We start from the raw sequence: 17,662 nt of genomic DNA on the forward strand, positions 1-17,662 counted from the left end.
AACGAATTACCATCGTATGTTGAGGGACCACTGTACTCCATAATGAGAGTTTAGCTTTATAGTGCTCCCATTCTCTTTGCACATTCTGCTGGACTGAAAGTTCTGAAGAGTACAGTGGCCTCCATAATTCTTAAATGAAAGTCATTTTCAACAACCAGGACCCTTCCTGCAACCTATTGATTTCAATGGGATTCTGCTGCACTGTGCACACACCGGAATTTCCTGGGCAGAAACATCCGTCACGGAAATCAAGATTTCTGCGTTTGCAAAAAGCATTAGCATGTTCATTGTTTCTGCGGATTCTGCTCAGAAATGCATTGCCATCTATGGAGACGGCGCATTTCCAATTGATCCTAGCGCTGAAAATGTGCGGAATGCCAACCTGTGCTTTTCACATGAAAGTTCATCTGGGGCTTGCACAAAAAATTTTAAAAAAATAAAAAAACACACACCTAAAAGGACTACGAGACTGAGTAATCAGTAATCAGATTAACTCTAAGCATTATTCATGGAAGAAACCAATGTCAAATACCATTTCTTGCAGTGGAACATGGTGGTGGTAGGAGCATTTGTTTTTCAGGAGCTTGGACAGGATGACTGGTCAGGGTTAAAGCAAAGGTGATATTATTAACAAGAGCCGGATTCAGAGTACTCTGGACCTCAAACTGGGCTGAGGATTCCCCAGTCACCCTAAGCACACAGCTAAGACAACGAAGGAATGGCAACTCTGTGAATGTACTTGAGTGGCCCATCCAGAGCCCTGAGCAAAATCGAACATTGCCAAAAAGGCTTCCATCAACAGTCCACATCCAACCTGACTAAGCTTGAAAGGAATTACAGAAAATCCACAAATCCAGGTGTACAAACCTTTAGGCATCATACCCAAGACTGGGGTCTGTAATCGCTGCAATTTTTTATTTTTATTTTATATATTCATTCAGTTTCTAGGGTTTAAATAATATGGTTGGTGCCCAACCTGAATGGTAAATTGTTGCCAGTATATGGCCCTGATATAATAAGTCATCAGCAGTGAAGGATCATATCAAACCAAAGTAATGAAATAACCTAATCTGAGTGGGGTAACCTCAAGCTGTCTGAGGCTGATTCCTTTCCCTTGTAGTGCCATGGGGGGCTGGGTCCCAATCCTAGGACAAAGGCAGTAATAGGACTGAATCACATATTATCTAGTTGAGGATTCAGTAATAGTGAATGAGGTCTCTGGGGAGAGGATGGTTTATTGTCTCTATTTTAGTTGTACCACTGTCCAGTCATGCAAACTATGATAATATTCCAAAAAAGTAATCATGATCTTGAACTGACAGATGGTGGCTCCATAACAACATTGGGTACAATTATCAAACTAATGAAGCTGCATTATACCTAATCTATCCTTATGGGACTATGTTAAAGCGCACGTGTACAGTATATGCTATATCATGCAAAAAAGAAAGCAATCCACACTGATATGTTTTAATCTTTTTTTCACCATCAAAAAGGAATTACAGAAAATGTCAACTGTGATGGCCCAGAATAAGATTCACAAGCTCCTACACAGACTAGTTGGGTGGCAGAGGTATTAAAAAGTTTGCTGGACAAAAAGTGTATTTTAAAGATGCTAAAGGCCTAAGTAACTGTTTCCTACATTGTGTATGTGTCATTCTAGATTCTACGTAGCCTAAGAAAAGAGGTGAATCTTGATCTGACGCTAATACAGTGTTTCCCAACCAGTGTGCCTCCAGCCCAAAACTACAACTTCCAGCATGTCTAGACAACTGTCACGATTCGGCTTCCAGGTAGTGGATCCTCTGTGTCAGCGAGGGATTGGCGTGGACCGTGCTAGTGGACCGGTTCTAAGAGGCTACTGGTTTTCACCAGAGCCCGCCGCAAAGCGGGATGGTATTGCTGCGGCAGTAGCAACCAGGTCGTATCCACTAGCAACGGCTCTACCTCGCTGACTGCTGAGAAGGCGTGGGACAGAAGGACTAGGCAGAGGCAAGGTCAGACGTAGCAGAAGGTCGGGGGCAGGCGGCAAGGTTCGTAGTCAGGATGGGTAGCAGAAGTTCAGGTACACAGGCTTTGGACACACTAAACGCTTTCACTGGCACAAGGCAACAAGATCCGGCAAGGGAGTGCATGGGAGGAGATCAGATATAGCCAGGGAGCAGGTGGAAGCCAATTAAGCTAATTGGGCCAGGCACCAATCATTGGTGCACTGGCCCTTTAAGTCTCAGAGAGCCGGCGCGCGCGCGCCCTAGAGAGCGGAGCCGCGCGCGCCAGCACATGACAGCAGGGGACCGGGACGGGTAAGTGACCTGGGATGCGATTCGCGAGCGGGCGCGTCCCGCTGTGCGTATCGCATCCCCAACGGCCATGACGGTGCAGCGCTCCCGGTCAGCGGGACTGACCAGGGCGCTGCAGGGAGAAAGACGCCGTGAGCGCTCCGGGGAGGAGCGGGGACCCGGAGCGCTAGGCGTAACAGTACCCCCCCCCTTAGGTCTCCCCTTCTCTTTGTCCGGTAACTGCCTCCCCTGGGATGAGGACACCGGGAAAGAATGGAGGGTTTCCTCAACGGCAGGCAGTACAGCAGGAGTGGGAATGGGGAGGGAGGGCAGAGGGCGAGGCCTGGCACGGGGCAGTGTGACACCAGGACGGGGGCCATAGGGAGGCACAGAGGCTTGCCTGACGGGACTGGGAGGGGGGGAGAGGCACTTCCTGTGGCAGGCAGAGTCCCAGTTCCTGATCTCCCCGGTGGTCCAATCAATGGTGGGGGAATGAAGCCGGAGCCAAGGCAGACCGAGGAGGACCTCAGAGGTACAGTTGGGGAGAATGAAGAACTCAATCCTCTCAAGGTGGGGTCCAATAGACATGAGGAGGGGCTCTGTGCGGTAACGCACGGTGCAGTCCAATCTGGCTCCGTTGACCGCGGAAATGTAGAGTGGCTTGACGAGACGGGTCACCGGGATGCTGAATTTATTAACAAACGACTCCAAAATAAAATTTCCAGAGGCACCGGAGTCCAAGCAGGCCACGGCTGAGAGGGAGGAGTTGGCTGAAGAAGAAATCTGCACGGGTACCGTGAGACGTGGAGGAGCAGACTTGGAACCAAGAGACGCCACACCCACGTGAGCTGGGTGCGTGCGTGCGTTTCCCAGGCGTGGAGGACGGATAGGGCAATCCACCAAGAAATGCTCGGTACTGGCACAGTAAAGACAGAGATTTTCTTCCCTACGGCGATTCCTCTCTTCCTGGGTCAGGCGAGACTTATCCACTTGCATGGCCTCCTCGGCGGGAGGCCCAGGCGTAGATTGCAACGGATACTGTGGGAGAGGTGCCCAGAGATCTAAGTCTTTTTCCTGGCGGAGCTCTTGGTGTCGCTCAGAAAAACGCATGTCAATGCGGGTAGCTAGATGGATGAGTTCTTGCAGATTGGCAGGAATCTCTCGTGCGGCCAGCACATCCTTGATGCGACTGGATAGGCCTTTTTTAAAGGTCGCGCAGAGAGCCTCGTTATTCCATGATAACTCGGAAGCTAGAGTGCGAAATTGGATGGCGTACTCGCCCACTGAAGAATTACCCTGGACCAGGTTCAACAGGGCAGTCTCGGCAGAAGAAGCTCGGGCTGGCTCCTCGAAGACACTCCGGAGTTCAGCGAAGAAGGCCTGGACTGTGGCTGTGGCAGGATCATTGCGGTCCCAGAGCGGTGTGGCCCAAGACAAGGCCTTTCCTGAAAGAAGGCTCACTACGAACGCCACCTTAGACCGTTCTGAAGGAAACAAGTCCGACAACATCTCCATATGCAGGGAACACTGAGACAAAAATCCACGGCAGAGTTTAGAGTCCCCATCAAATTTGTCCGGCAGGGACAAACGGAGGTTAGGAGCGGCCACTCGCTGCGGAGGAGGTGCAGGAGCTGGCGGAGGAGATGGTTGCTGCTGTAGCAGAGGCAGAAGTTGCTGTAACATGGCGGTCAACTGCGACAGCTGCTGTCCTTGTTGGGCAATCTGCTGCGATTGCTGAGCGACCACCGTGGGAAGATCAGCGAGACTTGGCAGCGGCACCTCAGCGGGATCCATGGCCGGATCTACTGTCACGATTCGGCTTCCAGGTAGTGGATCCTCTGTGTCAGCGAGGGATTGGCGTGGACCGTGCTAGTGGACCGGTTCTAAGAGGCTACTGGTTTTCACCAGAGCCCGCCGCAAAGCGGGATGGTCTTGCTGCGGCAGTAGCAACCAGGTCGTATCCACTAGCAACGGCTCTACCTCGCTGACTGCTGAGAAGGCGTGGGACAGAAGGACTAGGCAGAGGCAAGGTCAGACGTAGCAGAAGGTCGGGGGCAGGCGGCAAGGTTCGTAGTCAGGATGGGTAGCAGAAGTTCAGGTACACAGGCTTTGGACACACTAAACGCTTTCACTGGCACAAGGCAACAAGATCCGGCAAGGGAGTGCATGGGAGGAGATCAGATATAGCCAGGGAGCAGGTGGAAGCCAATTAAGCTAATTGGGCCAGGCACCAATCATTGGTGCACTGGCCCTTTAAGTCTCAGAGAGCCGGCGCGCGCGCGCCCTAGAGAGCGGAGCCGCGCGCGCCAGCACATGACAGCAGGGGACCGGGACGGGTAAGTGACCTGGGATGCGATTCGCGAGCGGGCGCGTCCCGCTGTGCGAATCGCATCCCCAACGGCCATGACGGTGCAGCGCTCCCGGTCAGCGGGACTGACCGGGGCGCTGCAGGGAGAAAGACGCCGTGAGAGCTCCGGGGAGGAGCGGGGACCCGGAGCGCTAGGCGTAACAACAGCCACACTGCTCTAGTATGTCAGAGCCTTGGCCTAGCCAAGACCACATTAGTTTCCTGAGAAATGTTACAGAAACCGAGAAACCAAATTGGCCTTGATTAGGCCAAGGCTCGGACTTGATTGAAGACAGGACTAGTGACAGTGTGGCCTACTTGATGGAGGTATGACTGACATTAGATATACCTAGGCTAATAGACTTACGGTAGTTTCCTCAGAAATGTGACAAAAAGTGGGAAACTAAGTCTGTTAGCCTAGATATAGCTAATGTCACTCATACCTCCATCAAGTTGGCCACACTGTCACGAGTCCTGTCTTCAAACAAGTCAAGCCTGTGCCTTGCCGAAAGTCCAGCTGCAAGGATTGTTCAGCTTTAAGCATTCTTCCTCAAGGAGTTCACAATGTTAAGATGCCCAAGGACCTTGCTGTTTTGACAGTGGATCTCATTTTGCCTCATGTTGAATCAGTGCACACTTGTTAAAGGGTACTCCGCCCCTAGATATGTTATTACCTATCCAAAGGGCTTCCGTGATTGTGATGTCACACCACGCCACCTCCATTCATGTCTATGGGAGGGGGCGTAAGGGCTAGTACACAGCCGTCACGCCTCCTCCCATAGACATAAATGGAGGGCGCATGGCGGCAGTGATCGCCAGTCATCCAGCACGAAGCTGAGTTCGCTCCGTGCACCGGATGACTGGGGTGCCGCGGCAGAGATCGCGGGGGTCCCCTTTGGCCAGACCCTGCGGTCAGACATGTTATCCTCTATCCTTTGGATAGGGGATAACATGTCTAGTGGCGGTGTTCCCCTTTAAGTTAGAGGAACTTTGCCTGGATACACGTCTCAGTGTTGTGTCACAGTTTGCCAAAGTATTAAGTGGCGTTCTACAGTCTGCCATTTTTTTAAAAATTGGTGGAACTTGTCAATTTCAGCTGGAGCAGCCCAGTGTGTGTGTGTGAGATAGATGTTTGCCATTAAAGGGGTTATCCAAGGTACAACAGAATACATTTCTTCCAAATCAGCACCTCACCTGTCCTTAGGTTGTGTGTGTGTGGTACTGCAACTTAGTTCAATCATAGTAAATGGAGCCAAGTGGTTATTTCTCACACAACAGGTGTGGTGTAATTTTTGGAAGAAATTTGTTCTGTTTTTTCTATTCCTGAACAACCCCTTTAAACATCCTGCAAGAACATAATGTCAGAATGTGAACACAGCCTAAAGGCCCCTTAATACTGTCAATCACCTGTTAAGTCTGGGGGCCTCTCCAACAGATGAGAAGGGTTGGGAAAGTTGGTTCTCTGGGAGATAAGCTGCTGCCAGTTACATTCAGACATAGTGTGCATGTTGCATATTTATTGCTATGAGAACTGCAAAATTGCAGCAATAAAGTGGACTGTTCTGACAGAGATCCAAAGCTGACCTTCAGATTTCTGCCACAAATGTGCAGTTTGCCTTCTCTCAGATCCGCACAAGGGCAAATAGGGTGAATACTACGTATTTCTACTGTAGTCTATTCTGCAACATTGAGAAAACATGCCACAGAAAATTTTTGTGCAGATTTATCGGGATTGCAGAAAATCCATTCATGTGGACTGTCAAATCTGAAATGTGTGAACTTGGCTTCATTTGTGCTAGCTGTGGAATTGAAAATGTAAAACAGCATATATTCAGCGTGTGGTAAAATCACATTTTCAATTACTTATCGTACATGTAAAAAATTAAGCCCATAGACAGGACAGTCAGCTACAAAAGTTTTAACTGTTGGACTATGATCACAAAATCCAAACACATAAAGAAAGATTTTTTTAATGTCTACGGACAGCTTCAGCTGATCAAGTAAAGGACCTAGTGTAATGAAAACTGTTGTAATGTTCACAGGGAAAAAAAAAAAAAAACACGTTCTGGCGTAGAGGTAAGCACACAGGCGCCCCAGCAGCTGGAACAATAAGAGTTTTCAAATAAAAAAGAATGCTGTAGTTGTATGGAAGCATGCAGCTCCATACTTAGTCACTGATGGGTGGGTAGGCGTGTAACTTTACCCTCCCCCAGACCCTCCCCCTACCTCGCTGTCAGCAGTGTCATGTTGCAGAGTCCTTGAGCTTCAGTCAATGTGAACGCTGCTATCTTAGAGGACTGATCATTCTTGGACTATACAAGCAACTGGACTTTCAAGTGTCAGCAGGAAAGGCAGAGGAGCCTGGAGAAGATATTACGGCAAGACCTTCACGAAGATTTACCCTGCCGACATTGCCATCATGTCATCGGTACAAGTCATCTACCATCAGAAAATCCACAATTACCTCCTGAATTCGGTATTCCCCAAAGATGATCTTCCAGCTGGTAAGTCAAAATTTCCTATTGCAATTCAATAATACTGCTGCTGCTATATAATTTAAAATGCTTATTTTTTGCACATCTATTTGTTTAATATTATGAATTTAACGGCTGACGGAGCACATGATGTCTTCATGGGCTATAAATATTAATGCATGAGTGTGATTCATAACACAAGCTTTCTGCATCATAGGCACTGAGGGAATAATTGTAGAGAAGAGATTATGACAGCTCTAAACTCAATATTACACTGGAATATCATGTGATCTGCCACAGCAGCAGCGGCGGTTGAACATCTATGGGATGTGTACAGAGAGAGAGGGGGGATGTTAGGTAACCACCGGGGAAGCCTATCTGTGCAAAGGGAACCACGCCATCTGTGCGATATGATATTATAACACTGTCGTATTCTATAATGTCTACAGGGCCAGGGCTGCTCCTAAGCACCTCATATGATATATAAACACACAGATGACATGGGGGACTGGGGGTCCCAGGGTTTGGTGTAACACAGCACGCAGATAAGATGGATGACGTGTCGTGTTTGCAGCTGGTGTTATCCCAATACTCATCTATGCATCTATTAAACTCCGGAGCTTGCAATCAAAGCTGCAGGAGGGCGACACAATATCATGGAATATCATGATACAATTTTGTGATTAAACAGGTTAACGGACACTGAGCTCCTGCTTTACATGTCACGAGGGGTAGATGTGTAGAAATCTATTAATAGTAGGCTACATGTGTTAACCCATTATTAGTGGATTTTTGATTTTTATATATATAAAAAAAAAAAAAAAATCACCCTTTTAAAATAAATGTAGTTTTTTCATTGTCCATTTTTGTCTCTGTTGGCATATAATGCTTGCCTATTTAAAATAAACATGGCAGATGACTGAACCTGCACATTCCCCACTGGGGTTCGCTATTTACGCCAGCCCCTATCTTTGAAGATACAAGATTACATAAGAGTATTAGGAGATGGAAACCCAATGTAAACAAACGCCCTATCTGCACAGAACAGAAACCGTCACCCCTGCCGGTAAGAAATTATTTGCCGGTTCGGTTGGCTTGGTGCTGTGTTTTTTTTTTTTGCATAGTGACATTTACACCGGTTCACAAAAAGACATTGTCAAAAAATTATCTAATAAAAATGGCTTCTCGAGTGCATTATATTGACAGTAAATCACAAGGAGTGGTTATAAAATGAGGAAATGCCCAGCATTCTGAGGGAATATAGGTGAAAGAGCGAATCAGTATTTTAAGTGCGCAGAAGGGCTTGGGCGGTATTACAGGGCATCTGCGAGGTTAACAGAATTTCACTGACATATCTGGCAAGGAAAATGTCAACAGTGCGCTCATGACTGACCCCTGATGGCCGCTAGTGAAATGGCAGCAGGCTATAAAAAGAATTCTTATTATGTGGCTGGGCCACATAGCACGCAGCCGCTCACACACCGATCATCAGCACATTTACATACCTTCTAATTGGCGTCGTCTCTACTAGGTGTGCACCGAGAGGGTTTCGGTGACGCTGGCGTCGCAGAATGCCTTCCAATATTACAGATGGGATGGAATGTAAACTTCTGAAGGGGAAATCCGCCAAGTGACCTATATATTATTAAAAATATATATATATATTTATTTATGAGATCGCAATAGACTTTATTATTGATAGCAAAATGGCTGGAATAAATAAAGTTGTAAAAAAAAATAAAAAAAAATTTGCTAAAAAGTTTTCTTGGTCTAATACTGCATAGTAGTGGTCTCCAAACTGCAGCCCTCTAGATGTTGAAAAACTACAACACCCAGCATGGGGACAGCTGGGCATGCTGGGAGTTGTAGGTTTTTCATGCAGGAAGTTGCAGTTTTTCAACATCTGGAGGGCTGCTGTGTGGAGACTTCTGCTGTATAGCAATAATTCCCCAGCTGTTGCATGACTACAACTACAAGGTTGCCAGTGCATGCTGGGAGTTGTAGTTTTGCAACAGCCAAGAGATCATGGCTGTGTAGCCGGATGTCTCCGGCCGTTGCAAAACTACATATCCCAGCATGCCCAGATAAAGGCAGTCTGGGCATGTTGTTAGGTGTAGTTTTGCAACAGCTGGAGGCACCCTGGTTGGGAAACCCTCCTTTAAGTCAGTTACCAATGTAACAAGCGTCAGGGATCACCTTTACACACTAAATCAGTAACCAATATCCCCCCTGTCCTGGCAGCAATCCATCTTAGGTTTGCTTTGAAATAGTACTCCCTTGTCTCAGGAGGTGGTCACTGCACCCCCATAGGCAGTGACATTACAGGGATCCCTCAACTTACAATGGCCTCAACATACAATAGTTTCAACATACAATGGTCTTTTCTGGACCATTGTAACATGAAACCAGACTCAACATACAATGCTACAGACAGTCCAGATCTGTGCAACATGTCACAACCGACCAATCAGAATGGACATTCACTGGTAAATCACCTCTTTTACTGAAGTACATGCACTGAATGGCTGTCTGGTAGCGCCCCCTAGAGTACAGGGAGGAACTACAAGATCTGTACTACTCCTTACCTGTGCCAGGGTTAGCTGCTCCTTTTGGACACCAAGTAAGGGCGGCTCCATTTGGGACACTATGTGTACTGTATAGGACCCTGAAGAAGCTCCTGTTCTCTACATAAACCATTGTTTCCCAACAAGGGTGCCTCCAGCTGTTGGCTGTCCGGGCATGCTGGGAGTTGTAGTTTTGCAACAGCTGGAGGCACCCTGGTTGGGAAACACTGACATAGACAGAGATTTACAGCTCCCAGCAGCTCTTTCTTACTTTTATGTGTAAGGATTTGCTTTATCTGTATTAGTTATCTACTTATTTATCTTTAATCTTCACTTTTTTTTTCCTATTTTTTGGATGACATTTTGGGGCTTCAGAACCAATTACCAGGTTTCCATAGAGTTCTGGTCTCAATATACAATGGTTTCAACATACAATGGTCATCCCAGAACCAATTAATATTGTAACTCGAGGGACCACTGTATATACCTTGTAGTTCAAGAACTACAACTCCCAGCATTCAGGCCACTCTGGTACTTGATGTTATCCCAACCAGGTTGCTTATACAGGTTATCTTTTCATTTACATTTCTATTAATGTAGCTATTAGGGGTGTCTGCTGGGAGTTGTAGTTATTGGAAGGATGTAGGGACCAAATGTTTGGAGAAGGTGCTTGTTTTATTCGCACCTCTGTGTCGTCCTTTGTGCACGCAGCAGAGACCACCCAGCCTTGCACAATGCAGACCCCCGGCCCCTCACCCTGTGTGGAGTGAGTTACCTCATATGATCTCAGATTTGGCGCCATAAGCAGGCCACACTCTCATCCTATAGGAATGTGGGGTGGGGGGAGTCGTGTTCATGAAAGGCTTGGGTAGAAACAAAGGTGCCCCGCAGCCATCCTCGCTACCAGCCATTGTTTAGTAAACTGAGATAAACTTCTCGTACATATAATAGTCAGCCCTTCACATGACAATCGCTTCATACTGGAAAATTCCGCCTCTTCTCAGTCCCTTGTGCCGCAATGCAAACTACTTTACATTGTTATACAAAAAGCTGGCGGCTCCGGATTAGCGGGAGGGTGGGAGGAGACATTACCACACATTCTTAGTCACCCGCAAGCCACGCCCATTCTTCTCGTTCGCATTCAAAAGCTTTGTCCATCCTGCGTTCTGATTGGCTGCCCAGCCCTTCTCAAACGCGGGAATAGGACTCCACCGGGACGCCCCTTCATTGGTCGCAGCCGCCCCGCCCTGACACAATCCCTACACGCCGATTGGCCAGCGCTATACCCTCCTAGAGCGGTGATTGGCCAATTCTTATACCTTGGGAATAATATACAATATTGTAAGCGCACATCCCACACGTGGAGTTCGTTGTTCTACCGGCCGGTGTGGAAAGCGTGGTGTGTGTGCGCGGGTACGACAGTGCGGTGTACGGGGGAGACCGATCATTGTAATCATGCTGCTGGCTGCACCGGGACCTTTCATGGAGCGCCATCCTTTGGCTCCTCTGCAGTGTTATTATAGAAAGCCCGCTGCGGCTAATTCTGCGCCCCCTTCATCCTGCGCTGGGGATGATGATGCGCAGGGGAACACCACACAAGGTATACACATGTCTTGATCGGTATAGATTACCTATAATGAGAGTAGTTGTAGCAGAGCTGAATGGGTTGTTCAGCGGTAGTTTCCTTGCAACGTTGTGGAGGTTTACCTGCAGTCCTATGTAAAAGCCGGTGGAAGAAACCTGGATGGAATGAATTGGCATCTCGATCTGTTATATTTCACCTATTGGAAGCAGCGTGGATGGAGCCAAGTGAGAAGCTCAGCTGTGTACACTTGTATCTGTTGGAATGGTTCTGCACTTGGTGGAAGCAGCATGGATGAAGCCATATGAGAAGCTCAGCTTTGCTACATCTGTAACTGATGGGTTAATAGTGCACGTGGATGAAGCCATATGACATGTTCAGCTCTGCTACATCTGTAACTAGGTTAATATTGCACGTGGATTAAGCCATATGAGAAGCTCAGCACTGCTACATCTGTATGTGCTGCATTGATAATGCACATGGATGAAGCCATATGAGAAGCTCAGCTCTGCTACATCTGTATGTGCTGCATTGATATTGTACATGGATGAAGCTCAGCTCTGCTACATCTGTATGTGCTGCATTGATATTGCACATGGATGGATCTATATGACCTGTTCAGCTCTGCTACATCTGTCCTAATGGTTTTTGCCTCATTTTGTTACTTTATGCTTAAATTGCACTTGTGCTCTAGCTTTGTATTGGCTCTGTAGATTGTCTAAGGCAGTGTTTCCTAACCAGGGTGCCTCCAGCTGTTTCAAAACTACAACTCTCAGCATGCCCGGACAGCCAACGGCTGTCCGGGCATGCTGGGAATTGTAGTTTTGCAACAGCTGGAGCCACCCTGATTGGGAAACAGCAGTCTAAGGTCTCTGTTATACAGCATTGCTCCGGTTGCTCTGTGCTGGGGCAGGATTACATGGCATATGAGAATTATAAATCTTTTATAAGATTATTATGCTACTATTACATTTGTGTAGTCTTCAGTGGCCCTATAATCACCGCTGTCAATCTGCATTGGCCCCGCATGGACTGCGAAGGCTTGAGGATGCCCCCCTGGTTAGTGCTTGTGGTCTCTGATTAGATTAAGCCCTGTGCGATGCTGATAGGAGAGCGGCCATCATTGATCGGTGGGCTAGATGATGGCTATCTGCCTCTGCGCCTAGTTTACATGTGGTACCTGCAATGAGAGGCTGCAGCTATTGATCTTCCCAGGGGTGGAGGCGCTTTGCAGATGAGCTGGTACTGCATGGAGCAAGAGTGTGTGGGGTGGTCTCCTCCAGAGGGAGGGGTTTTCCCGGGATACCCGCAGAGCTATGTTTGGGGAGGGGCGGGGGTTGCCTTATCCACAGGGTGTCTCCCAGATCCTGCTGCTTTCTAGGAGATGCTGCTAGGAATGAGGCGGACACATTGCCTGGGGACTCACCTGCTGTGTACACTTACATCTAGTGATGACTAAGAGGCTCCTGTTCTGAGATCATCATCTAAGATGATCAGAGATGATGGGGGTCTGTGCAGACCTCCCACCTCAATGAGTATGATCACGTTACAGTCTTGTGCTATATTTGCAGGTATATTTTATGCTGAATGCCTTATTCGTCATATTTCGGGATGCATCCATAAACGTCCTATTTTTTTTCTTCTCCACAGTAAAAGAACCATTTGAGAACTGCTATCAGGTGGGCCCAGTTATCGGCACCGGGGGATTTGGCACAGTCTATTCTGGAGTCAGGCTGGAAGACAAATTACCTGTAAGTGTTGTTCTATACTATTATGTTCTTTAACATTTTACATGCTGGATTAGTAGTATACACCTATATTGCACGAGTAAAAAAGCTCAGATGGGTAACATAGTCACCATGGCCGGCATTTATCATTGTAGGTGTAAATGAAGCATTTTATTTTTTTTTTACACCTTTTTTTTGTGTGCCGGTAATTAGAGATGAGCGAACTTACAGTAAATTCGATTCATCACGAACTTCTCAGCTCGGCGGTTGCTGACTTTTCCTGCATAAATTAGTTCAGCTTTCCGGTGAGCTGGAAAAGGTGGATACAGTCCTAGGAAAGAGTCTCCTAGGACTGTATCCACCTTTTCCAGCCCACAGGATCACCTGAAAGCTGAACTAATTTATGCAGGAAAAGTCCAACTGCCGAGCCGAGAAGTTCGTGACGAATCAAATTTACTGTAAGTTCGCTCATCTCTACCGGTAATGTGTAGGAGCGCCAAATTTATTAAATGGTCACAGAGCAATTTGGTAAATTTTGTGCAGGTCACATTTTAGGAATTTCTCTCTTCACATACACCAAAAAGCTAAGTCTGGGCTGATGTAGTTTGAGACTTTTCAGTGGCTTTCCGCCTTTCCACAAAAAGGCGCAGTTCATAAAATCTTTCCATATCGTGGATTGCAACTCAAAATCAGCAGAAATGTGTAAACCAAATGGAGCAAATAAACCCCTGTTTGCTCCTTTTTTGCACCTTTTCTAGACACAAAAACATTCTAAAGACAATGATGTATGTCAGCGCATGATAGCAATCTGTACTGCCAGGCTGATAACAGAGAGAAAATGAGGGTATGATGTAGGCAAGATAAAGACTGTCTTATATTACATTATAAAGCATATTAGTGTTGGATGTGTGTTTTTAATGGTTATGTGTTCTTTTTACAGGTTGCAATCAAACATGTGTCAAGGGACAGGATTGGAGAAATGAAGCACATGGTAAGTTCATTTGTGCAAAAAAGGGGGTAAATGTACAAAAATATATACTTGTACACTATTAGATTGTGTGAGATAGATAGATTATATGCTAAGTGCCTCACTATTTCATAGTTTCACATTTGCATCTATTACACCATAGCTGTATAGCTCTCCATGTTTTAACTGCATATTCATGTTTCATCTATATCCTTGTGCTGGCAGTGTGCTGCTGCATTCTTCTGTTGCTGTATATTTAGCCTAGTAGCGTGCACCTGTAGGCCAGGTCCATATAATAGTTTGGTATCAACTAAAGTGCTGGCTGACTATATTTTGGACAGTTTTATTCATGGTCACTTTCATGTTACAGAACGGAACCTTGGTTCCTCTGGAAATCTACCTTCTAAAGAAAGTGTCCACTGGCTGCCGAGGAGTGATCCGTCTCCTGGATTGGTACGAGAGGCCGGATGGCTTTATAATAATCATGGAGCGACCAGAGCCCGTACAGGATCTGTTCGACTTCATCACAGAACGAGGGGCCCTTGGTGAAGAACTTGCAGCCAACTTCTTCCGTCAGGTGGTGGAGGCTGTACGGCACTGCCATGCCTGCGACGTGGTTCACAGAGATATCAAAGATGAGAACATTCTTGTAGACCTCAGGACTGCTGAACTGAAGCTGATAGATTTTGGCTCCGGTGCCTTGCTACGGGATGCTGTTTACACTGACTTTGACGGTAAGTTTCATCTGAGTGAGAATAACATGTAAGCTTCTAGTTGAAACTTCTTCTAATGTGCAGGGTTTGCATCTTGAGTAAATTTTGTATTCCCCTATGTCTTTTATAGGTACACGTGTCTATAGTCCGCCAGAGTGGATTCGGTTCCACAGGTATCATGGACGATCTGCTACAGTGTGGTCCCTTGGTATCTTGCTGTATGATATGGTCTGTGGTGACATCCCCTTTGAACATGATGAAGAAATTCTCAAGGGAAAGATCCAGTATCGCTGCAGGGTTTCAAGAGGTAAGAATATTCCTAAAATGATTAGAGGTGTCCTCCAAGACCTTATAACTTAAGGCGGTGGGGACATTTGATTGTTAAAGATTTCCCCATAAGTAAGGTGGAAATGGGGGTTGGGATACGTTTTCTTTTTTTGAATTGCCGTTTATTCAATTTGTGTTTTGGTTATTTTGCAGATTGCCAGAACTTGATCGAGTGGTGTTTGTCTAAGAGACCCTCAGACAGACCATCTCTTGAGCAGATTTTGGCCCATTCTTGGCTTTCCCAGGAAAATCTTTTAGACCAAAAGGACAATAAAGTGTCTAGGAAATTGGACCAAGAATCAACAAGCACGAAGCAGGAGAGCCTCTAATTTCATACAGAGACGCTCATGAAGCGAGACCGGAAGGATCTGCCGCAGTCCCGGTTGTGAATGGGCTGGCGTGGGCTTGTGCATCCAGTCTACAAGCTTGGATTCCCGATGGGATAGAAGGAGCTGTCCCACCAGTGTGTGATATACCTCGTTGGGGGTCTTAAGAAGGGACTTAATTTCTTTTCATACCTAGAAAATGTGGTGACCTCAGACCGTGGACTTATTCCAGAGACCTCTCACTTTCCCAATCGACTTTACAGGAAGAGTGTGAGCTTTATAGTGGGATGGGGGGCCAGGTAGCCCTGGAAGCCGTTGTGCAGGGTTTTTACTAGCAAGACTATTCTGCTTCTTGCTCCTCTAGTTATCCGCTGTATTGGGGTTGAGTAGCTGCAGTTTACACTTGACATCATAAATGTGTATGTTTTGAGTGTGCATTCAACTGGATTGACACTAATTTTATACATGGACCAAGCAATAGCAGATATCAGCGACCAGACTTCAGCCATCCCCAGCTCTATTGGCTGTAAAACCAGACCGGGTCCTTTTCATCTTCAACAGCCAAGTACATTGCAGAAGAGGTCTTAAGGTTTAGTGGATGCTCTTTAAAGCTCAACCAGAATTGGGTTAGGCAGCAGAGTGGTAATACCAACATCATGTAAAGAGTTAATGCCATTTCTGGCTGCATGTAAGCCAAGCCGTGTACCCTGCATAACTTTTTTAATCAAATTATCACAATCATCGAATAGTGATACATTTTGTTTAGAAGGGGCCAGGATCTTCTAAAAAAAAAAAAAAAATCACAATTTAATGCCATGTCCAGTAGTTGAATTTTCTTTTACCCTTATTAGAGCGCAAATAACATTCTTTCTGTTGTAAAAGGGGACCAGCACCATTACATGGTAGTAAAGGGGTTAACGTAAAGGATAAAACAGTCTTGCGCTATTGGTTTTTACTAGCTGACTGCTTCTCATACCTGTAACCCCCAGACGCAACAGAACAACCTTGGTCTGTTGCATAGGAGTGACTGCAAATCCAGTAGCTGGTTCAGTGATGGTATAAATGCAATCAAATTATTTTTTATTTCATTTTTTTTTAACTATTTCAGAGCCTTAAAGTGTACCTTAATGTTGACATAACTCCTCGGTTGGGGTCTCCGCAGAGCGCTGTGTCCCTTCATCTCTGCTCAGCTTTCTAACATGTTAGCTGGTATATAAATGTTTGGGTACACTTTTTTTTTTTTTAAACACATCCATGTCACTGAATATGAAATGTATTTTTTCCTTGTAGTTCTGATCCAGAACCTTGTACTGTCTTTAAGATTTGAAGCTAAATATAACATCAGATGTGGATAAATTGCCCTTTATAAGAGTCACATGTTTAGCACATCAGACTTCCCCCTCCTTTTTGTGGCATAGTTCATGTATGATACTTCATAAAAGGTAGTAGCCAGTAAGGTTTGTAAGTATTGCATTAATTTGCTATTAATATCATGCCTTGTTCCTGTGGGCTAATCCAGCCACTTGAAATGGGAGGTGATGTAAATAGGGATCAGTATGCTGCTGCTGCATGGTAAGGTGGAGGCGAGTTTACAATTGTTAGTCCTCCAAAACGTAAAAGATATAACTTGCTCCTTAAAAAGAGCCTTTAGGCTGGAATTCCATTGATTTTTTTTTTTTTGCAAAAACGCCGTAATAAACGTCAATTTTCCCGCACTGCGTTTTTTGAGCGAAAAAACGCCGCGTCCAGATGTTAGCTGCATGTCAATAGTAAACTGCAAAATGCTAGATCAACTTGGCGTTTTTTAGTTTGGTGTTTTTTTTTTTTTTTTTTTTTTTTTAAATCCTCTTGGCGTTTTTCAGCAATTTTGGGCTCAGGCTGGTTTTTCAAAATGCCCAACAAAACCTAGTTTGGTGGTTTTTATTCTTCTTTTGGACTTTTGCGATCCAAAAAAGTGATGGAGATAGAGAGATGTGTATGTATATATGTGTATATATATTATATTTAACATTTTGTTATAAAAAAAAAATGAAATACATTTTTTTTTTTTTTTTTTTTTTTTTTTTTTACATCCCTACTGCATCCTTTTTATTATTTTTTTTTGGTACCCAACTTATTTTTGTACAAAAAATTCCAAAGGGGCCAAAAATGGCAAATTCCACACAGGGAAAAACTGGCAGTTTTTCTGGCGTTAAGCCAAAAAAAAAACGCAGGGCAAAAACTTCAGTGGAATTCTAGCCTTAATGCAGACTTGCATACCTATCTAGCACATCTACTGATACGTGGGGATTTTTTTTTTGTTTGTTTATATATTCCTGTGGGTTGATTGTCTTAAATCTGTACACCAAGTCTGATC

At 45.6% G+C, this 17,662-nt stretch overlaps 1 protein-coding gene and 1 long non-coding RNA gene across 4 annotated transcripts in view; one reads left to right on the plus strand and one right to left on the minus strand.

Moving 5' to 3' along the window:
* LOC130276001 (uncharacterized) overlaps positions 1–10,975 on the minus strand; it is a 195,346-nt gene extending 184,371 nt beyond the window's left edge. For both annotated transcript variants that reach the window (XR_008844984.1, XR_008844983.1), the window contains exons 1-2: positions 10,607–10,975; positions 8,606–8,735 (exon numbers count right to left, since the gene is read on the minus strand). This is a non-coding gene — a long non-coding RNA (uncharacterized LOC130276001). The remainder of the gene's footprint in view (positions 1–8,605; positions 8,736–10,606) is intronic.
* Positions 6,879–17,360, plus strand: LOC130275999 (serine/threonine-protein kinase pim-3-like). Of its 2 annotated transcripts, none has more exons than XM_056524779.1 (6): positions 6,879–7,130; positions 12,897–12,997; positions 13,914–13,964; positions 14,311–14,674; positions 14,784–14,960; positions 15,134–17,360. In XM_056524779.1, exons 1-6 carry the CDS (start codon positions 7,046–7,048, stop codon positions 15,307–15,309), a joined length of 954 nt encoding a protein of 317 aa, XP_056380754.1. In that variant the 5' UTR covers positions 6,879–7,045; the 3' UTR covers positions 15,310–17,360. The 2 variants fall into 2 exon arrangements, with proteins under 2 accessions (XP_056380754.1, XP_056380753.1); XM_056524778.1 differs by lacking the exon at positions 6,879–7,130 and adding an exon at positions 11,017–11,264.
* The last annotated feature ends 302 nt before the right edge of the window (positions 17,361–17,662 follow it).

This window comes from Hyla sarda, chromosome 6, assembly GCF_029499605.1.
Source record: "Hyla sarda isolate aHylSar1 chromosome 6, aHylSar1.hap1, whole genome shotgun sequence".
In the NCBI taxonomy this organism is placed as follows: Eukaryota; Metazoa; Chordata; class Amphibia; order Anura; family Hylidae; genus Hyla; species Hyla sarda.

Coding starts and splice junctions, on each gene's coding strand:
- LOC130275999 (XM_056524778.1), top strand. CDS start 11,120: ATGCTGCTGGCTGCACCGGGACCTTTCATGGAGCGCCATCCTTTGGCT. Junction 12,998..13,913: donor GGCTGGAAGACAAATTACCT/GTAAGTGTTGTT, acceptor TTCTTTTTACAG/GTTGCAATCAAACATGTGTC. Junction 14,961..15,133: donor TCGCTGCAGGGTTTCAAGAG/GTAAGAATATTC, acceptor GTTATTTTGCAG/ATTGCCAGAACTTGATCGAG.